The 25,211-nt window shown below is 38.5% G+C and overlaps 1 protein-coding gene across 1 annotated transcript in view; it reads right to left on the reverse strand.

Annotated features, from left to right (window-relative positions):
- Positions 1–9,917: 9,917 nt before the first annotated feature.
- LOC107761455 (brefeldin A-inhibited guanine nucleotide-exchange protein 5) overlaps positions 9,918–25,211 on the reverse strand; it is a 43,632-nt gene continuing 28,338 nt past the window's right edge. The window contains 9 exon segments of the mRNA XM_075242100.1: positions 9,918–10,450; positions 12,161–12,256; positions 13,328–13,673; positions 13,785–13,921; positions 15,675–15,794; positions 16,549–16,724; positions 16,804–16,903; positions 16,981–17,059; positions 17,157–17,323. Of these exon segments, the coding sequence (XP_075098201.1) occupies positions 10,388–10,450; positions 12,161–12,256; positions 13,328–13,673; positions 13,785–13,921; positions 15,675–15,794; positions 16,549–16,724; positions 16,804–16,903; positions 16,981–17,059; positions 17,157–17,323 (1,284 nt within the window). The 3' untranslated portion in view covers positions 9,918–10,387.

The following is a 25,211-nucleotide window of genomic DNA, read 5'->3' on the forward strand; positions in this document are numbered from 1 at the left end:
CATCAAAATTTTTCAAAGTCTGTGGGAGCCCAACAACGAAATCCACGGTAACACGCTCCCATTTCCACTCGGGAATCAAGTCTTTGAAGCAAATCGCCCAGCCTATGTTGCTCGTACTTCACCTGCTGACAGTTCAAACATCGAGCCACATACCCCACTATATCTTTCTTCATTCTTCTCTACTTGCCTCAAGTTGTGATATATCTTGGCGACACCTGAATGAATGGAATGTCGCAAACTGTGGGCTTCTTCAAGAATGAACTCATGCAACCCATCCACATTGGGCACACAAATCCGACCTTGCATCCGCAACACCCCATCATCTCTAATAGAAACCTCCTTGGCATCATCGTGCTACACCGTGTCCTTAAGGATGAGCAAATGAGGGTCATCATACGTACGTTCTCTGATGTGCTCATACAAAGAAGACTGAGAAACCATGCAATCAAGAACCCGACTAGGCTCTGATACATCTAATCTCACGAACTGATTAGCCAAAGCCTGAACATCTGATGCTAGCGGTCTCTCACCAACTAGGATATATGCAAAGCTACCCATACTCACAGCCTTTCTACTCAAGGCATTAGCCACCATATTGGCCTTCCCGGGATGATACAAAATGGTGATATCATAGTCTTTTAATAGCTCTAACCACCTGGGCTTACTCAAATTTAGATCCTTTTGTTTAAACAAGTGTTGTAGACTCCAATGATCTGTAAATAACTCACAATACATGACGTAGAGATCGTGCCTCCAAATCTTCAATGCGTGGACAATAGCTGCCAACTCAAGATCATGAACGGGGTAGTTTGTCTTATGGGGATTCAACTGGCGCGAAGCATAAGCAATCTCCCTACCCTCCTACATCAAAACATACCCAATACCAATCTGAAAAGCATCATAATAGACCATATATGAACTCGATGTTGAAAGAAAAACTAGAACCGGAACTGTGGTCAAGGCAGTCTTGAGCTTTTGATAAGCTCTCCTCACACTCATCAGACCACCTGAATGGGGCACCCTTCTGGATCAATCTAGTCAAAGGTGAAGCAATGGACGAGAAACCCTCCACAAAACGGCGATAAAACCTGGCCAAACCAAGAAAACTCTAAATCTCAGTAGCTGAAGATGGTCCGAGCCAACTCTGAACTGCTTCAATCTTTATCGGATCTACCTTGATCCCCTCACTGGACACCACATTCCCCAAGAACGCCACAGAATCAAGACAAAACTCACACTTGGAGAATTTGGCATATAGCCTCTTCTCCAACAATGTCTGGAGTACAATCCTCATATGCTGCTCATGATCCACCTGGTTGCGTGAGTACACCAGTATATCATTAATGAATACTATGACAAAAGAATCAAGATGTGGCTGGAATACACTATTTATTATATGCATAAATGTAGCTGGGACATTGGTCAGCCCAAAAGACATTACAAGGAACTCGTAGTGACCATACCGGGTCCTGAATGCTGTCATCAGAATATCAGAATCCCCAATCTTCAACTGGTGATACCAAGACCTAAATTCAATCTTAGAGAACACTCTAGCACCCTGAAGCTGGTCAAATAAGTCATGAATATGCGGTAGTGTGTACTTTTTCTTAATTGTAACTTGGTTAAACTGCCTCTAATCAATGCACATCTGCATAGTACCATCCTTCTTCTTCACAAACAGAACCGGTGCACCCCAAGGCGACACACTAGGCCTAATTAATCTCTTATCAAGTAGCTCCTGAAGTTGTTCTTTCAATTCTTTCAACTCTGCGGTTGCGATACGATACGGAGAAATAGAGATGGGCTGAGTGCCCGGCACAAAGTCAATACCAAAGTCAATGACCTTGTCGGGTGGCATGCCTGGCAGGTCTGCAAGAAACAAATCCGGAAAGTCTCTCACTACCGGAACGGACTCAATGGTAGGAGTATCAGCACTAACATCCCTCACAAAGGCCAAATATGATAGACATCCCTTCACAACCATCCGTTGGGCCTTCAAATATGAAATCACTCTACTAGGAACATAGTCCAGATAACCTATCCACTCAACCCTAGGCAATCCCGGCATTTCCAACGTCACAGTCTTAGCGTGATAATCCGGAATAGGGTGACATGGTGACAACCAATCCATGCCTAAAATCACGTCAAAATCAACCATGCTAAGTAGTAAAAGATCAACTCTCATCTCTAATCCCCCAATAGTCACCACACACGACCAATATACATGGTCCACAATAATAGAATCACCAACCGGTGTGGATACATGAACAGGTGTAACTAAGGAATCACAGGGCATATTCAAATAACGAGCAAAGTACGATGATATATATGAATAAGTGGAACTGGGTTAAGCTAATATGGAAGCATCCCTGTGGCACACTGAAACAATACATGTGATCACCGCGTTAGAAGCAACTGCCTCTGGCCTGGCGGGAAAAGCATAGCATCAAGCCAGACCACCACCTATCTGACCTCCCCCTCTAGGGAGACCTCAAACCGTACGACCTCCACCCCGAGCTAGATAAGCGGGTGGTTTAGCAACTGGTCCAGGGGTCATAGATTGGCCTCCCTACTGCATTGGACCTCTGTAGTGATGGGGACAATACTTCCTCACATGCCCCAACTCTCCGCAAATATAACAACCTTGAGCTGGGAATGACGGTGGGGCCTGCGTCGGACCTCGTGAACTAGAATAGCTGCTAGAAGAACCCGGTGCTGATGAACCCTGAACTGATGGATCACGATACGAGCTCTAAGATGGTAGTGCATTGAAAGATGACTGCCCTGGGAAAGTACTGTATAAACCATGACTTGCTGATGTACCCCATGAGCCGGACGAGCCATCTTAGCGGGCCGGTAAGAATGACCTTTGTTGTGATATGACTTACCTCCAGATAAGGTACCACTAAAACCACCAAATCCACGGGGCCTCTTGACCTCCCGCTCCTCGTGCTCAAGACTGCGAACTGACTACAAGCGCCTAGCAATCTCGATCACCTGGTCAAACCTAGCGTCCGACTCGGCCAATCGGGCCAAACTTTAACATAGGCCATAGTTGAGGCCATTAATGAACCTCCTGATCCTCTCTCTCTCTCTCTCTCTCTCTCTCTCTCTCTCTCTCTCTCTCTCTCTCTCTCTTTCTCTCTCTGTGTGGCACCAACCATAGAGCATGATAGGCCAAATCTATGAATCTCATCTCATATTAGGTCACAGTCATATCTCTCTGGCGTAGGTGCTCAAAATATCTACTCAACTCCTCTCTGCGAGTCTATGGGACAAACTTCTCTAAAAAGAGAATAGAGAACTCATGCAATGAAAGTGGCATTGTGCCAACTGGTCTGCTCAACTTATAGGCTTGCCACCATCTGTAGGCTACCCCAGTCAGCTGAAAGGTTGTAAATACAACTCCACCAGTCTCCAATATACCTATTGTGTGAAGAATCTGCTGACACCGGTCTAGGAAATCCTGAGCATTCTCTGACTCCTCCCCGCTGAACTCTGTAGGCTTAAGCCTCCCTAACCACTCCAATCTCTTCTGCTCCTTATCACTTATAGGTGGGCCAACCTCGGCTCGAGCAGCAGCAGTAACCGGTTGGGCTGGTAGTACCCCCGATGTCCGGAGTCCCTGAGCTACCTGCTCTAGAGTACGGGCGGCGGGAGTCTGAGCACCTCTCCCGGCTTGTGAAGTGGCTGGTGCAGCTGGGACTGAACTGCCTGAGTCAGGCTCGTGCACACAGCTGGAGCAATTGGAGGCTTCACAGGTGTTGCTCTAGCTGTAGTACGAGCCGTACCTCGACCTCTACCGCGGTCCCGGCCTCTCGCGGCTCTAGTTGGTGGTACTGGTGGCCATCCGCCTGATTCGGTCGCACGCGTCCTCACTATCTGTGATTGAATATAAGAGTCAAGCTTCATCTTCGAAATTAACAAATCCGCACGATAAGAATGCAAGAAAGTGAAGTTTCCTAATAGTTCCATAGCCTCTCAAATATAAGTACAGATGTCTCCATACTGATCCGCAAGACTCTACTAAACTTGCTTGTGACTCGTGAGACCTAAGCAACCTAGTGCTCTTATACCAACTTGTCACGACCCAAATTCACAAGTCGTGATGGCACCTAACCCAACCCACTAGGTAAGCTAACAGTCACATGACATCAATGAAAATGAAATAACATGGTCTAGTAACTCAACAACGGAAGAATACCATAAAAATATCTGAGAATAAAGTCAAAATACTACTAAACACAACCCCGAAATCTAGTGTCAACGAGCACACAAGCACTATTGAATAACAAGGTACAAGCAAAATCCTCTAATGCAACTGTTTGAATATAGGAACAGTAAAGATAAAGATAACAGGAAGATAACTTCAAGGACTGCAGACGATATGGCATCTACCTCGTAGTCTCGCAAAACTGGCACAACTCAAACCTGAAAATCACCTCGACCAGATGTACCTGGATCTGCACAAAAAGTGCCGAGTGTAGTATGAGTATAATCGACCCAATGTACTCAATAAGTAACAACACTAACCTTAGGTTGAAAGTAGTGACGAGCTCAGAACAACAATCCAATGTCAATACCAATAACTAATAACAATTCATAATATAAAGGATAAATCGTAGAAACAGTAGCTCAATAATATCAAGTTCAGCTTGTTCACATTTTAGTAATTTAGGCATGCTTTCAAGCATAACAGTTACAGCCCAATAGAGATAAAGCAGATCAATTATCAGGGAGCATGAGTAAAGTATATCTCTATGCCTACATGTCAGTTATACATGTCAATCAACAGTATCACAGTGGATCCATCAAGAATATTTACACTTAGCCTTGTACGGGTTCCTGGCATAACTGCCCATCATCAAGCACATATGTGGAATATTGTGTATGTGCCACTGCTGGCATGTCAGATCGAGAGGGGCGGATCATGCCCAAGCGCTAATTATAATTATTTAGCCCAATAATAAGGCCTAGTGCACGCGGCGCCCCAATACAATAACACTCAGTCCAATATGGTCTTGGCGTACATGTCACCTTAAAATCAGTACCAAACCAGCTCTAAGGCCCCAACTCAGTCATTTACTGTTCAAGTCTTAGTAAAACACATCTCAAATACTCAGTTTAATAGTTTTACCCTTAAGCGGTATCAACAACATATGAGGAATCAAATAAGAAGTACTGAGACAGAGATATCATACACGGATATAGTATCACGACTAAGAACATATGTGCAAATAAGGAATATAACTCAGAAACAACAACAATAGCCCTATCAAGTCTCAAACAGTTAGCACATAGCCTAGATATGATGTCTAACATGATTCACAGTTCAAATAATCAAACAAGTAGAGGGAACGTGGGAGTAAGATGATATGATAGCAAAACAATCCCGGTAATAGCCTAAAGGCCTCCCCAACCATGAACACATTGGTGCACGCACACACGCCCATCACCTAGCGCGTACATCATCCCAATATCTTTCATACAACGTAATTCTCAAGGTTGAATACCCTCAAATCCAAGTTTAGATGTGTTACTTACCTCAAAACGCACAAATCACAACTCCAACAAGCCCTTTCCACGCGTATCGGCCTCCAAACGACTCGAATCTAGTCATAAACAACTCAATATCAACAAATAGTGTCATAGGAAACAACTTCAAATAATAAAGTTTCGATCTTTATCAAAATCAAAAAGTCAACCCTGGGCCCGCACCTCGGAACCTGAAAAAATTCATAAATTTCAGACACCCATTTCATTACGAGTCCAACCATATCAAAATTATCCAATTCCGACCTCAAATCGACTTTCAAACCTCTATTTTTTATTTTTAAAAAGATTTCACAAAATTTCCCATTTCTTCACTTTAATTCACTAATTAAATTCTAAAAACGAAGATGGAATCATGAAATAATAATAAATCCAAGTCAAAAATCCCCGATCCAAGACGTGATAACTCCCTCTAAAATCATCCAAAACGGAGCTCTACAACTCAAAATATGAAATAGTAACTCTAACTCTCGATTTGGGTTTTTAAATCTCTTGCACTGGCATTACCCTTCGCGATCGCGGAAAGTCCTTCACGATCGCGAAGAACAAAAATCACTGCCCTCCAAAATACACTACACGATCGCAAACGCGATGGCTACCAGCCATAGTCGCGATCGCGAAGCCATAGTCGCGAACGTGTGAACTTTCTCGCGTCCGCGATGGCCTGAGACCTCAAAGCTTCGCGAACGTGTGCCCAGTATCGCGAACGCGGTGAATAAATTCCAGCTGCCATCAATAACTCTTAGCGATCGCGCCCCTTCCCTCGCGATCACGTATAAGAAAACATGATACCAGAAAATCAACAGTCCAACAAAGTCCAAAAAAAACTCGAACTTGATCTGAATCACACCTGAGGTCCTCGGGACCCCGTCTGAACATACCAACAAGTCCTGAAATACAATACGGACTTAGTCGAAGCCTCAAATCACATCAAACAATATCGAAATCACAAATCGCATCCCAATTCATGCCTAATGAACTTCCAACTTCTAAAACTAATGTCGAATCATACCAAACCAACTCCGATTAACCTCAAATTTTGCATACAAGTCATAAATGACACAACGGACCTACTCCAACTCCCGGAACCGAAATCCGAATCTAATAACAACAAAGTCAACTCTCGGTCAAACCTCTCAACCTTCCAAACCTTCAATGTTCCATTGTTCGTCAGTTCAAGCCAAAATAACCTATGGACCTCCAAATCAATATTCGGACATACGTCCAAGTCCAAAATCGCCATACGAAGTTATTGGAACCATCAAAATTTCGTTCCAGAGTCGTCTACACAAAAGTCAAACTTTGGTCAACTCTTTCAACTTAAGGCTTCAACCTTGGGACTAAGTGTCTCAATTCACTCTGAAACCTCCCTGACAAGTCACATAACCATAATTAAGTATAGAAGAAGCGATGTATAATTTTGTTCATGATTATGTTTAGCATTACCCTCTTGAAAACCGAAAAGTCTATAGTTGGTTGAGAGCAAGACAGATGAAAATAATGCCAATTGCTTATTTATTTACTTCTTCAATAACTGTTTAATTACATTACTGTCTATCGCTTGGAAGCTTGTATAATTTGTTTTATCTTTTTAATAAACTATTATCATTGCTTAACCCATACTTTCTTTCAAATCGAGTTTTCCACTGTGGCTCAAGCATGGAGTAGGCCAAAAGCAAATCAGCTACCACAAGTCCACTACCATGTGCCTTCTCCAATGGCTTCTTGAGCAGCTGCAAACTGTTTATGTTTACAAACTTAATGTGACAATTTTTAAACATAATGCAATTAGGTTGAATCCCACATTATTTCAGTATGTTGTACAAATCAAAAACACAATCCTGCCTGATTATTCGAAAAGGCTATAGGCTTACCACAAAGTCTTTACGTTTTTACCAAAAACTAATAATTGGTTCAAACAAGATTTAGTGTGATTGGTTCGCTTTATTTGGTCGGGTTAAAATTCATTTCATACCCGTTATTCTACTTATAGCTCAAACTACCACTGTTGAATACATACAAGAACTGCTACAGGTCCAATATGCACTAAAACAGAGGATCCAAGTTGAGTTATGGGATGCCAAATAAGGAAGCTGCACGAAGCTGTATACAATAAAAAAGATAATAACATTGGTTGCACCCCACAATGGGCTCTAATTTACTATTAGGGGTCGTTTGGTTTGAATTATGCCGGGATAAGTTATGGTGGGATTAGTTATGCTGAGATTAGTTATCCTGGTATTATTTTTTATCCATTGTTTGGTATGTTGTATTAAAAATGAAAACTGCATAATTTCTAAGAAGAAGTATAAGTTATCCTGGTACTAATTACCCCACCCTCTACAAGGTATAAGTTATCCCGGTACTAATTTTAATCTCGGGATAACTTATACCAGGTTTGCTAACCAAACAAAGTATTAAGGTGGTATTAAATTTTTATATCAGCACTATACCTTCTTATACCTCATACCAAACGACCCCTTACATGTTTACCATCATTTTGAGAAAATGACATTATATAGGTGCTCTCAAAATAATAATGTATGTATGTATGTATGTATGTATGTATGTATGTATATATATATATATATATATATATATATATATATATATATATATATATATATATATATACATTTTGTATGTTATATATAAAAAATTATATAAATTTTATACACTGTTTCGGCTATCGAATGTAAATAGTTTCTGGCTAGGGCTAAAAGAGATAATAGCCTTTTACATTTTATGAACATCACATGTAGAGGGAAGTGCACAGATAGCCACTAATTAGAGATGTCTTTACTTTTTAGCCATTATTTTAAATGTATTTACTCTTTAGCTAGTACTTAATAAATTTTTACCCGCCCTGACAAAAATACCCTTGTGCTAGACATGGGTATTGTGAAAATATTAAGGACATGATGTCATTAACTTCATGAGTGTTGTGTAAATATTAAGGACAAAGTGTCTTGTATTTGCACCTTCTGCTGTTAAACTTTAGGACATCATGTCCTCAACTTCATATGTGCAAGGTAAATGTTAAGGACGTGGTGTCCATGGGTGCTGTGTAAATATTAAGGACATAGTGTCCTTAACTTCATGAGTGTTGTGTAAATATTAAGGACAAAGTGTCGTGTACTTGCACCTTCTGCTGTTAAACTTTAGGACATCATGTCCTTAACTTCATATGTGCAGTGTAAATATTAAGGACGTGGTGTCCTTAACTTCATGTGTGCAATGTAAATGTTAAGGACATAATGTCCTTAACTTGTATTTGCAACTTCTGTTCTTAAACTTTAGGACATCATGTCCTTAACTTCATATGTGCAGCGTAAATGTTAAGGACATAGTATCCTTAACTTCATGTGTGCAATGTAAATGTTAAGGACATAATGTCCTTAACTTGGATTTAAACTTTAGGACATCATGTCCTTAACTTCATATGTACAGTATAAATGTTAAGGACGTGGTGTCCTTAACTTCATGTGTGCAATGTAAATATCAAGGACTTAATGTCCTTAACTTGTATTTCCAACTAAACTTTAGGACATCATGTCCTTAACTTCATATGTGCAGCGTAAATGTTAAGGACATAGTGTCCTTAACTTCATGTGTGCAATGTAAATGTTAAAAACATAATGTCCTTAACTTGCATTTGCACCTTCTGTTGTTAAACTTAAGGACATCGTGTCCTTAACTTCATATGTGCAGTATAAATGTTAAGGACATGGTGTCCTTAACTTCATGTGTGCATTGTAAATGTTAAGGACATAGTGTCCTTGACTTTATGAGTATTGTGTAAATATTAAGGACACGTGTCCTTAACTTCACGAGTGATGTGTAAAATATTAAGGACATAGTGTCCTTAACTTCATGAGTGATGTGTAAAATATTAAGACATGGTTTGTCCTTAATATTTACACAACACTCATGAAATTAAGGACACCATGTCCTTAATATTTACACATCACTCATGAAGAAAAGGTAAAAATGACTTTGTATCGATTTTAATAAATTAGTGGCTATTTTTGCTCAATATTAAAAACACTGGCTAAAAAGTAAATACCACTTTAAAAAGTGGCTATACCACACCATTTCTTGGGCTTTTGGGGCTAGATCATCGTGCCGGCTTCCCCTGTGAGGTCAAATGACGGTCAATGACTCAGGGCCAAAAATATTGAAAGAGCGCCTACTGATGCAAGAGGGTTCATCAGATTTTAGAACTCTATGTTGAGCAAGGGTCCCAAACCTTACAAAAATAATTAGAAGAGCTTTAACTGTCTTTTGATACAAGGAAAAGATAAAAGTAACCTCATCCTTAGATATTTTAAGATATAACAATAGAAAGATGAGAGAAAGAATCCAAAAAAGTCACAATATCATTATTAACCCGATAAAAAAGAATAGGGACAAGACCCTGTACATTAGAGTGAACTCAAATAATACACTATAAATGACTCACTATAGGAATGTTACTTTATAATATGCTTAGGCCTCTTACATACATAAGACTGCAACTCAGACACACGCTAGCAACTAAGCCTGATAAAATTCATGCCTAATTTGCGCAATCCAGGCAGTTAAATTCTGCAAGTCCTACAAAATTGTCATTTTAATAATGATGTACATCCATAAAGTGTGCACGAGATCATATTCCAACTGTTACAGGAGGGAGATTGTTCTATAAGCCTTTAAATCTAACCTGAAGAAACTACTAAAATATGAGATGCTGAGAAAAGCAGTAGAGAAAAGTATTACAGCAGTACACCAATTATTACTCCAACCTCCCAAGCTCTTCAAAGAAGATCCCGTCTCACTTGGCTCTCCATACATCTTAAACCAACAGCGGGTTCAACTGCATGTTAAAAAGATCTGCAAGGGATCCACGTACATCCATCTGAAGTAGAATAAGACCGTTAGCAATAGGAATTGCAGAAATCGACGGTTAACATCAAAATTTGAAAATTATACTTGTGCCATAACCATTCAATTTATTAGATCTCTCAACCATCCACATAAACTATTACCTTTAATAGCATGCAAGCAGAAAAAGGAAAGTGAGTATTAACAGGAAACTGAACTTAAAGGTTAAAGCATGGAACGGGAGGGAGTGAGTGTAAGCCAATCACACTTAGGAGAAGCAAAAAATAGAGGGCAACATTTAACTCTTCTTGTGGCCAAAAGAAGAATCTGAAGAGTGGATAGAAGTTTGTGCCAGACCTTTTAACTTTTTGCCCTTCGTCAATTACTAAGACCCCCTTTCTTCCTTCAATTACTAAGAATGATAACATATTTAAAGAGGGCAACAAAAATCATCTGTGTTAGCAGTTTGTTTTTCCTTTAATTTAAATTTAGTTAGAGAATCAGAATCCATACATTTATTAATATTTTATTAGCAGTAAGTTTACTTTTGCTTGATCTCCAACCAAATATCTTCTAACAAGCACCCTATAAAAGTCAGTGTTGAACTGTAATGAGGTAAAGGATCCCAAAAGAAAGAAAATTAAAGCCTATGAATTAATATTGTCATGTTTGACGAGTAATGTTCATAAAAGTTACAGTAGTACTGTAATGTACTTCATCACCAAAAGAAAGGAGAAAAAGGAAATATGATAGCACTCTATGATGGCACAACCATTGAGTTAGCAGTAATTTCTAGTATTCATGTAGTACTAGTCATGAAAAGTCATGCTGGAAGCCCTTTTTTTGCATTCTTATCTAGGATGAATTAATAAATAAAATAAACTGCAACAAGTCCTTAATGTTAAAGAAACAGCATCCCCTCCCCCCCCCCCCTCCACAACTACAGTTTGCTGCATTTACATCATTAAACTTTTAAACATGTAATAATGTTCCTCTGACAGCCTACTTTTTCAGCCAAAACCATGAAGTCGGTGTATCATGAAAACTAACATTGATAGGTAGCCTTAAGAAGGATGCAAATGATCCTAGAGACTAAGGTTCCTACTTAGTCAATCCTTAGTTAGAGATTGAATAAACAAAGGATCATACCCTGTCAAGCCTAAATTAAAGATTGAATAAATAAATGCAGGTGAGACGTTGAAGTATGCAGAGCCAAGAAAGAAACCTCTAACTGGCTATTATGTTTGAGTTAATAGGACATATATATAGATATATATATATAGCCTAGGCTTGCATGGCTTTAAAACGTGAAACTAGGGTCTAAGGCTTTGCTTCCTTATATACGCAGCATCTCTCTTGTCTTTTGTCTAAGGCGTTACAGAAAAAGGTATGATGTTCAATGGAAATCATGGTTGAAAACAAAGAAATTCATTGCTATAAGTTTTAGTTCTATATAATCCAATTTATCTTCAGAAGCAGGAGGTGGATCTTCTCCAATAAACCAAAACAGAAAGAGTCACATTACTTGCGATGGGGAGTAATAAATTCATTGCTACAAGTTCTATTTCTATATGATAAAATTTAACTTGAACAGGAGTAGGTTGATCCTTTGCAATAAACTAAAGCACAAAGGGTTACATTACAATCAATGTGTGCCATTGCAGAATGCACTTCTTAAGTCAGAGCTAATATTTAGAAATTAATTTACTTCTTTTGTATATTAACATTTTAGGGATGAGATTACCTGATCACAGCATACAAGTTTAGTAATCAAAGGATAGAACTCTCTAAGGTGACTCCTGAATATTTGGCTGTTCATAAAGCACATACCCTTCAGCACCTGAAAGACAATTAGAATAAGATGATGCATGAGAAATCAAGAAACCACTACTGAAATCAGAATCCAATTGTATGAATTCCAAAACTCCAGAGAAGCAAACATAAATTTAATGTATGGCGGAACTCAGAAGAGTGACAATCCAGCACAAACCAAGAAGTACCATCAATGCATCAGTACCTCATGATTTTAAAACAATAATTACGTCAGAAGGAGAAAAGAAATTCAGAATGAAATAAAATCTTCAAAATGAGAGTTTCAATGATTTTGATAGGAAGTGAGGAACAGGGCTCTATTTTTCCAACACAACATTTTTCTGTTAAAAAATGAGAAATATGTCCAAAAGGAAACAAGTACCATTAGAAACCACAATTATTTCAAGGTTATAATATCTTAACAATAAAGGAAATGACGCTGACAAAGACTGATGGTCAATTGGGTTAACATAATTGGTAATGTGAGCAAAACATTCAACTTTGGTATGAGAAGCAGCATCTTCCAAGTTTGGATTAATTGATGAGTAGATACCCTAGCAAGGATCTCAGAGTTGTACATCATAAATTAGAGCGTGTTGGCTGAGAAATAATTCTAAACCTCTATCTCGGTTGTGGCACTACCAACGTAACCATATATTGCAAAATCATAAAACGCGTTTCTTGTTGAATCGTGTGACTTGACTTCATCATCCAAAAGCGTAAACTATTAGAGCGGGGACACTTCCACTTATTTCTTAACACACGCCCTCATGTGAAAGCCTAATTCTTTTTATTCGACCAAGCGTGCAGAAATACTCTTTGTTAATGGTGGTGGCAATAGGACTTGAACCTAAAACCTCTCTGCTCTGCTACCACGTTAAATTGTGTGACCACCTCATCTAAAAGCTTAAAATACTATAAAGGACACTTCCATTTGTTCAATTATGTATCAATAGTTATGTATCTTTACAACTTACAAAGGGAAAAAAAGTGGTTTACTATAAGTGAGCTACTAAATATTACTGCAAAAATTTATTGAAAGCAGTTAATTGACAATAAAGACAAAACTAGAAACTTCAAGAAATCGTGCACTCCCTACCTTAACAATGATCGGAGAACGCAATTCCAGAACTCGATGAACATCCATATTAGCACTCTCCGCCGTGCAGGACTGGAAGTCAGATGCCTCCCTCAGAACCTGTCCACAAAATGACACCAGTTTCTCTTCTGCAATTTGTTGAAACTTATCTTCTTCAATTGATCCCGACTGTTGAAACTTATCGTTAGGAGCTGCATCATTATTCATGAAACTATTTCCCTTCTGAGCAACTGTGGTCTCAGTTGATTCTTCCCTTATAGAATTAATCCCATCTGTTGTCTTTTGTAAGATATCAAGATAGATGGAAGTCCCTGCTAATTCCTGCCGGAGAAGATTAAATGGTGGCCTGTCCAACAATTAGCTAAATCAACACACAAGATGCTAGCAATTTGAGAAATATAGGTTTAACGGGAGGAGAACAAGAATTTGTGGAAATAACATAGGAACTGATGCCAACCTTTCAGCAGGTATTTGGCGCATCCGCAATCTGAGATTGGAATAAGAATTATATGATGCAGCAAACTCTAACACAGAGAACAAAATGTCCATTATAGCTATCTTGTGTAATGGCTTCAACTTGTTCCAGTATTTCTTCTGCATGTTTGAAACACATCAAATAGGAGAAATAAGAGCACAAAAATATTTTCACAAATGCACTACAAAGTTTGCTTTATGGTCAAAGTGGCTCATGGAACTGAAATCTGAAATCCAGAGAGTCCCACTCCGATGAAAAAAAAAGACTGCCACTCGAAAACAAACTATAGGTAATAGCTACAGCTGCCAAGAAGACACTCCATCATGTTCAGAATGCAGTATATTCACACAGTTCTCACATCATATAATAGGCAAGATCATAGCAGGTTTACAAGCGGTCTTCCTATGCATGTCTGTCAAAACTCTTAAGTAGTCAATCTGTTCAAAACTCTTTTAAGTTGTGAATGCTTTTAAGTTTCTTGTTCCTTCCATTATCTAAATTGATTGCTACCAAAAGACGTGTTGCACCTAACTTGTAATTAAAAATTCAAAAATTATGACTTACCAGATTTTTTAAATATAAAATGTCTTGTCTGAATCAGTTTATTCAGTTAATGACTTAAATGATACATTGCAATCAGAAGATAAATCAAAGTCCTAGTGAGTGATTAACAAACTATAACAACTTTTCATATACAAATAACTAATTCCAATTTCACCCTAATAATAGGGAATTGTAATTTAATCATTCTTCAGGGGAAAATAAGGGCAAAATCCAAAAACTAATATAATTAGAAAGCCTTTAAATCCCATATACAATCAGCTATTGCCATGCAAAATGGGGCAAGGTTAGGACAAGCCAGCTGGACGGACTGAAATATTGCACAACTTTTGTATCTATAATATAATTTAAAGTTGAACCAATGCTCTTTCATCATTCCAAATGTCAATCCCCGAATATAATACACGACGGAAATTTAGCTGTTCTATACGAGTTTGGTTATTTTCTAAATGAAAAAATAGAAATCTAAAAGTTTTATTTATGTATTATAAATCTACAGGTGCAGCTTTTTGCTAAATAATAGCCAATTCTGAAGAATCAGTGCCCGCACCCATTCAATGAAGGCATTTCAAGCCAAGTGAAGGGTCCATGTAAATAGTATAAGATCATTTCCATTTAGGTATTGCCATTTTTCACTCATCAAGATTTAAGGATCATTCGATTCAGAGATGATTTCTTCTCTCATTTTCTTCAATAGTTTCTATTGCACACAACCCTCTATGGTGCCATATATTGGGAAAGAAGAAAAACCATATTCGATGCAATATTTGGCACATTTTTTCATTTTGGGGGGAATTAGAAAACATTGAATGATTATACTTCAAAAAGAAATTCCACCCCTTAGCTTTATTGATTTCCCGAAAATTTTATCCTCAAAAGTGGTGAGATTTCCAACAAAAAAATAGTAAAACAGCAAATCAATATGTATGTGCTCATAAAAATACCTGAAAGAGCTGTCTTACAAATGAGGTACCATTACACATTGAGGGTAAATTTAAATATGGAAACTGCAATGTTTGACAACGAACGTGGAAACTACAAATTTGAATCAAGCAAGACCTTTATCACCTCTATAAGACTATAATACAGAAATGGCACTTGAAGTTCTCTGAGCCATATAATTGTAATCTGACAGGGAACAAAATAAGGGTAGTCGATGACTGGTAAAGAGAGGATTGTTTTACCAGATTGTTGTCAACTAAGCATCAAAACATATATTTTATCAATACCAGAAGATATTGCAATTTGCAACAGCTCCAATGATTTCTATACTAGCACTGGAAAGACAATCTATACTAGCATGAGCAATACCTGAATGCTATCAATAGCGCTGAGAAGTAGCAACTGTGTGATGCATTTGCTCCTAATAGTAGCCAACATTGAACTTTCATCCTCATCTCTTGCCTCAGGCTCCGTATCATCAGGTAATAACTATACATCAGATAGAGTAGCAAACAGCAGAAACAAATCAAAATAACAGAAAATGATATACCCAATCGAAGTGTAAAATAGGTAAGCAAAAAAGTTACTATTGCATTGCAATAACAAATGTAACAAACATATTCACCCTTTACAATACTTTCTTGGAATGTTGAAGATACAAGAAAGGATATCAAATAAGACATCCATTGGAAGTATTCCCTTTAGAAAATGTGAGAAAAGAAAAACAAAACACCTTTGGCAGGATACTTCTTGAAACATTAGAATCATCCTCTTTTTGATAAGAAAGGATATCAATATAACATATACTGTTAAGAACTCTCCTAACTGAATATCGTAGTTTGACTAGAGAAAAAAATCTTGATTAATGCAGTAAACGGAACAATAGCCCTTTGTATTATAAGAGTATATTAGTGAGTAAATGACAACTTATTTGCAGATTTACAGAAAATCTCACTATTAACCATCACATAACACATCATATTGGTATCGCATGTGAGCTTCGTGTTAACAGAGACAGGTCTGCATACATGTGCATTAACATAGTGACCAACGAAAACCTGAATTATGTACTTAATATGTTGTTAAGTTCATAAGAAAGGGATTTCTAATTTGAGAATTTTATTAAGAAAAACCTCGTGGGCTCCATTGTTCACTGGATTTTGACAAATAAACTTTTTTCTTAAACATTTCCAATTTACATACAACAGTGAGGACAGCAAATTAGCCCAAAATGACGCAATACCTTTGATGGTGAAGGTGGTAAATTATCAGACACCTGAATCTTTGGTTTAGAGGTGAAACTTCTGATGAAGCGGTTGTCCATCATATTTCCCATAATTTTCTGTCCTATTGTTTGACTACGCTCAAGACCTTCTGGAACAGTAGGTTTCTCTAATCTCCCAGAAGGTGAGGGCATACCTATAAAAACATTTCTCTTTAATTTGCAATATAATTCCATTAGGAAACAATAAAAATGGATAATTTTCTCAGTGGCAACCTCCTGTTTCATTCAAATCAGCAGGGCAGTCCGTTCCATGATTGTCGTCCAGCAAGTCTGATGAATGGCCACCACCATTTCCATTTTCAGCAATGTTATGCTGATATTATCCAATGACTCAATATTAGCAAAAGTTGGGGATTCATTATCAGCAGTTATGATCTATAGATTTCTTACCAACACTGTATGATGCTTTGAGTTCTCAAAACCCAAATCATTGAGAAGTTCAAGGGGTTGCGTTGCATATGAAGCATTTCTGGTACATACAATAGACCAACTATATCATAAGCACAAAATAGCCAACCAGAAAGAATAAAGAAAGATCAGACAACTTAATAAAAGTGGAATTGCACCTGATGCTTTCCAGCAAGGTATCCCAATCATTGTAACTAAATTGGTGTCCACCAACTTCAATAAGATGCACTAATGCACCAAGAGAGATGGCAACTACAGACTGATCACTTTTTTGGGCACAATCTAACAGCAAACCCAGCAGTGGGGGAAGCATGAAACACACATTCTACAAGAAAACGCTCAAATTTCAAAAGTCAGAAAATAGAGATAGCATGCTTTAGTAAAGAAAATCACATGATCAATTCCACAGCTCTTCCTCATAAAAGAAAAGGGCTTAAAAAATTTATATCATACATTGAATTGTGGAAAAAGAACCAAAAACCAGTCTGCTGCCTAACATGAAACATAATCTGCTGTTGTAGGCTTCTAGTAAATCGAAATGTTAGTTACATTGTTGTATATCTTAAAATAAGACCACAGAATATAAATAAATTACAGATGATCTGTATACACAACACACAGCAGTACACCTAAACGTGAGACTCCTAAACAAATTTCACTATAGGGAATGAACTGCAACATAAATAACAGAGGATTTGTATGCACAATACACGTCACAGTATACTTTCAACATGAGACACCCAATCAAATTCCAATAGTTGGTATGAACTGCAACATACAGCAGAGTCAAAGGCAACAATTGAGAGCTCCACTAAACTGAACGGCAAGTTCTATAGAAAAGTTATAAAACCAGCAATGTTATACAGGAGTGAACGTTGGGCCTCTAAAGTCCAACATATCCACAAGATGAACTGTCGGAGATGCGAATGCTAAGGTAGATGTGTGGTCATACAAGATTTGACAAGATTAAAAATGACCACATTCGGCAGAAGGCGCAAGTAGCACACATTGAGGAAATAATGACAAATGTTGCTTGAGTTGGTATAATGTTAAGGTCCCGCGATATAGATCGTGTCATAGGGAGATTAACTGGCCTTTTTTCCTTATTTCGATTCCTTAATCTACCTATTGTGAATAAACAATCAAACTCGTCGAAGGGAGTTTGAAACCTTAGAGCTCGTTCGGGAGAACTCCAATCCTTTGTAGTTTCTTGACAAAAGGTGGCTTAGGGTTTTATTCCTTTCATTTCTGTTAAATAGGACTAGACTTATAACTTATTACAAGAGTAGGAAACTTATAATTTATACTTCTTAAAAACAGAAGTACGTAGAGATACCTATTCTAGAAAATAATTAAACAAAAAATAAATAACTAAAATAAGAGACCTAAGCCTATTGAAATATTGAATTTACTTATTGTGTCTAGCATAGACACGTCTCACAAATGAGTCCATAATATCACCCTCCAGTGGAAGAAAGAGCATGTCCTCAAGCGCAAATTCAGGATAAACTTGCCGAAACCGGGCTACACATTCCCTAGGTCTGCTTGAGTAGAGGCACTTGATCAAGCCTTGCTTGACCGAGATGTGGTTTTGGCAGAAATTAAGACCCGATTACAGCAGGCTCAATCTCGAATGAAAGAGTATTATGATAAAGGGCACCGAGAGGTGAAATATGCACCGGGAGCATTGGTTTGGCTTCGTTTGTAGCCTTATAGATAACGTTCTCTTGCTGGTCAGCTTCACCACAAACTTTCTCCAAAGTTTTATGGGCCATTTCCAATTTTGAAACGCATTGGGATTGTTGCTTATGAGTTAAAGTTGCTCGCAGATTCTAAGCTTCATAATGTTTTTCATGTTTCTCTTTTTAAGCCTTTGAAAGATGCAGCACATGTGTCTACACCAGCATTACCTCCTACAACTGATGGTCGGGTTGTGCCAACCCCAGGTTTTGTTTTGCGTGCTAGCCTTAACCGTGGAACATGGGAAGTTTCGGTTCAGTGGGCTGGTTTGGATGCAACTGAGGCTACTAGGTACATAAGACAATAATCTTGGCGGTTCGAGGCCATAGATGACCTTGAATGGCGAAATTTGAAGAGTTGTATGAAAAGAAGTATTGCAGCAATATTCTGCCCAAAGAATCCAATCAAGGAGTGTTATCAAAGGCGCGCTTAAAGCGTGCTTAAATCCTGAAGCGAGGCTCAAAACATGTTGAGCGCTTCGCTTCACTTAGTGGGCGCTTCAGTGTTGTCATCAAGGCTCTAAGGCATACTTTTCCTCGCCAATGAGCGTAATCCTGAAGAGGTGACACTAAACAATTGATATTTCACTTTATCATAAATTTTCTTCAATTTCTTTGTCCATATATTTGGTATTCATGCTTATAGATATTAGTCTTGGGCTACACATACAAATTTGTAGTTTTTCTCTATTTGCGCCTTTCTTCATTAAAGCCCATGCTTTATTTACGCTTTGTGCTTAAAGCCCAACAAACCTTAGAACTTTTTTGCGCTTTCGCTTTTGATAACACTGCAATCAACCCAATGTTGAGGACGATCACCCACAAGACACCGCAAGTACATTTCAATAGTGTGGTTGACAACCTTCGTTTGGCCATCCGATTGAGGATGATAGGATGAAGAGAATGCAAGCTTAGTCCCGCACAAACGAAAAAGTTTCCTCCAAAAGTGACGGGTGAAAACTACATCCCTATCACTAGTAATAGATTCTGGCAACCCATGTAAATGCACAATATTTTTTTTAAAAAGAATGTGCCACTTACAAGGATGTGCCATAGGGATGAAATGGGCAAATTTTGAAAACCGATCCACCACCACAAACAAAATCGTTTTCCCCCAAACCTTAGGTCGCCCATCAATGAAGTCCATGGAGATATCAGCCCAAATCTGCGAAGGAAGTGTCAAGGGCTGAAGCAACCCAGTTAGACTTAGATTTTCACTCTTGTGGCATTGCCAAATCGGACAAGCTGCCACATATTCAGCAATGTTGGACTTCAAAGCTTTCCAATAAAAAACATTGTGCACTCGTTCTGAAGTCTTCTGAACCCTTTCATGTGCACAATCATGATAACCAGACAAGATCATTGCAATTAAGGGAGAAGAAGGTAGCAAATAAAGTCGACCTTAATAAAGAATGAGAGCATCATGAACAAACCAAACATTGTCCATCTCTTTGTAATGATTCATTATTTTTGAACTTCTTCGCAAATAACATCTAATAACAAGGAGCGAGGTTGGCTGATGGCATACAAAACCTCCCTTTCAGCTGAGCGCCTACACAAGACATCAACAGCCTTGTTCAAATGGCCAGCACGGTATTCCACACAAAATCAAATCCCATAAGTTTCGTAATCCAGTGTTGTTGGGAGGAAGTGTTAATCTGTTGTTCAAGCAAATACTTTAGAATATAGTGGTCAATATGTATAAGAAAGGCTCTCCCCCAGAGGTATGGATGCCAATGTTGTACAGTCGTGGCTAACCCAATCAATTCTCGCTCGTAGGCCACTAAATTTGTGGTGGCGCTCCACCAACTGTCGGTTGAAAAAAGCAATTGGATGGTTGTTTTGTTGAAGAACAACCCCAATACCCCCACCAGAAGCATCGCACTCCACAATAAAGTTTTCCTCAAAATTCGGCAATTGCAATACAGGGGTAGCAACAAGTGCTTTTTTTAATTCAGTACAAGGAGTCAGTGCCTCGTCACTCCGGTGGAAAGAGTTCCATTTAAGCATGCATGTCAATTGTGCTGCCAATAACACATAATCCCTTATAAATCGGCGGTAGTATCCAGTTAAACCCAAAATCCCCTCAAAGAAGTAATTGATTGTGGTTGAGGCCAGTCTGTAATTGCTTGTATTTTGCTTACATCTACTGACACACCTGTTGCAGAAATCACATGACCAAGATATGCTACTTGGGTTTCACCAAAGGAGCACTTTGATTGTTTCAGATAGAGATGATGGGCACGCATTAAGTCAAAACCACACGCAAATGATACAAATGATCCTCTCATGTCTTGCTATAGATTAAAATATCGTCGAAGAAAACCAACACAAACTTGCATAGGTGAAGACATCGTTCAACAGTTCATGAGTGCTTGGAACCTTGAAGGAGCATTGGACAATCCAAGAGACAAGACAAGAAATTCAAAATGCTCATGATGTGTGCGAAAAGCTGATTTATCAATATCTGGTGGATTCATACGAACTTGATGATAACCAGATTTTAGATCCAGCTTTACGAAGTACTTGGATCCATACAATTCCTCTAATAGTTCCTCCACCACAGGAATAGGGAACTTGTCCTTGATAGTTTTGGCATTAAGCTCCTGATAATCGACACAAAATCGCCAAGTACCATCATGCTTCTTGACCAGTAAAACTGGTGATGAAAACAGTGATCTACTAGGCCAAACGATCCCTTGTTGTTTATTGCATTGTCTTTCAATCTCATCCTTCTGGAAATGTGGATAACTATAGGGTCGCACAACCACTGGTCCAGTTCCAGGTTCCAAAGAAATTCAGCGATCACAATTTCATAAAGGGGGCAGCCCTGAAGGTTCGTGAAATAAATCAGCAAATTCAGCGAACAATTCCTCCAATTTGCAGCAAAACTCGTCTGAATCTTGAAGTAAATGGAGTTGATAAATGGTGCAAGGTTGGTGACCTCGCAAGACAATTTGATCGTCATTTAAAACAAAACTCATGGTGAGTGTAGCGAAGTCCCAAAGGATTGGCCCCAAGGTTCGTAACCATTTAACACCTAGCACCATATCAAAGTCAGGCAAAGGAATAATAGTGAAGTCAGCAATAAAAACAGTATTATTAATGGAAAATGATATTGTTTGGCACATTCCTTTGCTTTGAACCTTATCATCATTAGCAACTGAAACAGTAACACTTGACTGAAATTGAGGATGTATGTTTAAGCGTTGGGTAGTTGTTAAACTGATAAAGTTAAGTGCACTTCCAGAATCTACCAAACCCACCGGTGATTGCTTTCGTATAACGGCCCTTACCTGTATGGTGTTTGCACTTTTTTTTACCTATAATGGCATGCAAAGAAATAGCAGGTTCGGACTTAACTTCAGCGGTAGTTTCCGGAATCCGCCAACTCCAGCCAAAAAAGTTTCTTATATTGATGCCCAACCGTGTAAGGGTCGTCACAATTATAGCATAAGCCCTTTGCCCTTCGTTCTGTCATTTTGCTCTGGATAATTTTTTATGAAAGGGGTTGATGAACTTACTGATTTTGCTTCTTTATTTCCCCCTAATGCAATGCTGCCGTCGAAAGTGGAGGTGCAGAAGTTGCCATGTTGGGAGAAAAATTGTTCTTATTGCTCTGCCAAGCCCCTTTTCGTGTCGTTACTTCCTTCAACATTATTTGTTTCTTTTCAAATGCCCTAGCTAAATTCATAGCATGAGGCAAATCTGGTGGGTCCTGTAGTTCCACATCTTGCCGGACGTAATCAGCCAACCCAACAGTGAACAAGCTTACTTGTTGATCAATGCGAACATCCTTGCTTGCTCGTGCCAAGCGTTCCTGGAACAGTCATCAGTATTCATCAACTGAGTCTGTTTGTTTCAAGTTGACCAGCTCTCCCAGGGGATTGCTTCGGGCGGGTGGTCCGAAACGGAGAGTGCAACAATCCTTCAATTATACCAAAATCATGGAAGGATTCTCAATCTCTAGCTGATGGTACCATAATTGTGCCTTACCTAGCATATGGAATGTAGCTAATGCCATCTTGTCTTCCTCATGTGTATGCTTATTAGAGAAAAACTTCTCGCATCGATGCAGCCAAATTAATGAATCTGTAGAACCATCAGAAGAAGGAAAATCCAGTTTGGTATATCTGGGAACCACCCCATTCTGGTAAGTGGCTGAAAATTAGTTTGCTTCAGTTGAGTTTGTCCCAATGAATTGTGGTTGCTAGCAGTTCCATCAACGTCCTTATTAGTGCTACGATTCAGTCCAGAAATCAACTCCTCCAATTGAAGCGATAGTTGTTGCATCTGGCTACCCAACCTTCTCTCCACTTCCGCAACCCTAGTGTCATTCACAACTTGTGCCTCTTGTAGTAAAGATTTCAATTCTTCGTTCTTGCTAGAATCGCCCATCGTGTTTGGTTCTGGTACCAATTTGTTAAGGTCCCGCTGTAACTGTATAGATCATGTCATAGGGCGATTAACTGGAAAATTCAATTCAATGATTTTCCCTTTTCCTTATTTCGATTCCTTGATCTACCTATTGTGAATAAACAATCAAACTAGTGGAAGGGAGTTTGAAACCTTAGAGCTCGTTAGGGGAACTCTAATCCTCGTAGTTTTTCTGATAAAAGGTGGCTTAGGGTTTTATTCTTTTTGTTTCCGTTAAATAGGACTAGACTTAGTACAAGATTAGGAAACCTATAATTTAGGCTTCTTAAAAGCAGAAATACGTAGAGAAGCCTATTCTAGAAGATAATTAAACAGAAAATAAATAACAACTAAAATAAGAGACTTGAGTCTATTGAAGTACTGAATTCACTTATTGCGCCTAGCATAGACACGTCCCACCTTGAGTCTATTGAAGTACTGAATTCACTTATTGCGCCTAGCATAGACACGTACCACAAATGAGTCCATAACATATATCATGTCCTAAGTTGACCTCCATACAGTCCCGCCAAATTATGGTTATTGAAGGTGACGAGATAGATCTAAAAATACATGGAAGGAAATTTGTCTCAAAAAACCAACAATCTCTTGAAAAATACAGACGTAAAATGGAGCACAAAGGGAGAAAAAATTCATATAGGTGATACCAATTAGTTGGATTAAATTTTAGAGTACATCACTCTAGGTCCAATGTTTTCAAGGAGCCTTCTAGTCCAGTGTTATCAAAGGCGCGCTTAAGCCCTGAAGCGAGGCTCAAAACATGTTGAGCGCTTCATCTCGCTTAGCGGGCGCTTCAATACTGTCATCAAGGCTCTAAGGCATATTTTTCCTTGCCAATGAGCGTAATCCTAAAGAGGCAATACTAAACAATTGATATTTCACTTTATTGTAAAATTTCTTCAATTTCTTTGTCCATATATTTGGTATTCATGCTTATAGATATTAGCCTTGGACTACACATACATATTTGTAGTTTCTCTCCATTTGCGCCTTTCTTCATTAAAGCCCACAATTTATTTGCACTTTGCGCTTAAAGCCCCAACAGACCTTAGATTTTTTTTGCGCTTTTTGTTTTTGATAACACTGTTCTAGTCCCGTCAGACATTTATATGCTAGTAAAAATTATAGAGAACTTCTAGTACATTTTTTTTTATTTTTTTAAGGACTTAGATGAATGTAAATGGAGAAACATCAGTAGTAAGGATTATAGCCGACCCCAACTTGCTTGGGATTGTTGTTGAATATGAGATGTGATGCTTTTAGAGAAAATATTGAAGTTATGTTACATTTGCCTTCAAGATAGAGCATCTTACAGTTCATTAGAAAAGTAAATCCCACTTACCTGTACTTTGAAAACATTTGTAGACAAAATCTTTTCAAAAATCACTTATTCTGAGTTGTTTTTACTGCTAATTTCTGTGTGTTTCTTTTTTTCCCAAAGAGGTCCAATTTGCGTGTTATTGGAATTCAACAGAACCACTACAATATTTTGTCGAATGTTCCTAATGATCATGTCTAATAAGTGAAATTTCCAACAAACTAGGAAACTTTCCTTATTCATGTAACTCAACTTCTGTATAAGGAGCTCTCTTGCATGCAGAGATTTTCTCTCCTCTCTTTGCTTTTCACATGGTATCTAAGTTTCAATGATCTTTGTAGAGACCCAATTAACGTTCGCTTACTGGAGGAGGCTTTACATCGTCGCCCAACCAAAGTTTTTTCTCTCTTTATATAACATTACTATTCTGGTCCATTTCCTACCATGTTTTCCAACATCTTTTTCCGTGGTTTATTCTACGTGCCTCATGCAACATGAATTGTCAAGGGCTAATGTTACCCTCCCACCTCATTTGACCCACAAGTCAATACTACACATTTGTCTAGTTATGAAACTATGTCAGCCAACATATCACATTAGCAATATAAGTCAGTTGACAGGTCAAGTCAGTAGTCTACATTGTTCCAGTTAGAAGCCCACGTCAGCTGACCTTTTGAGTCAACAACCACTTCATCCCCATTAGTGTCATGTCCTTGTGC

The sequence above is a fragment of the Nicotiana tabacum genome, chromosome 21 (genome assembly GCF_000715075.1).
Source record: "Nicotiana tabacum cultivar K326 chromosome 21, ASM71507v2, whole genome shotgun sequence".
Lineage (NCBI taxonomy): Eukaryota > Viridiplantae > Streptophyta > Magnoliopsida > Solanales > Solanaceae > Nicotiana > Nicotiana tabacum.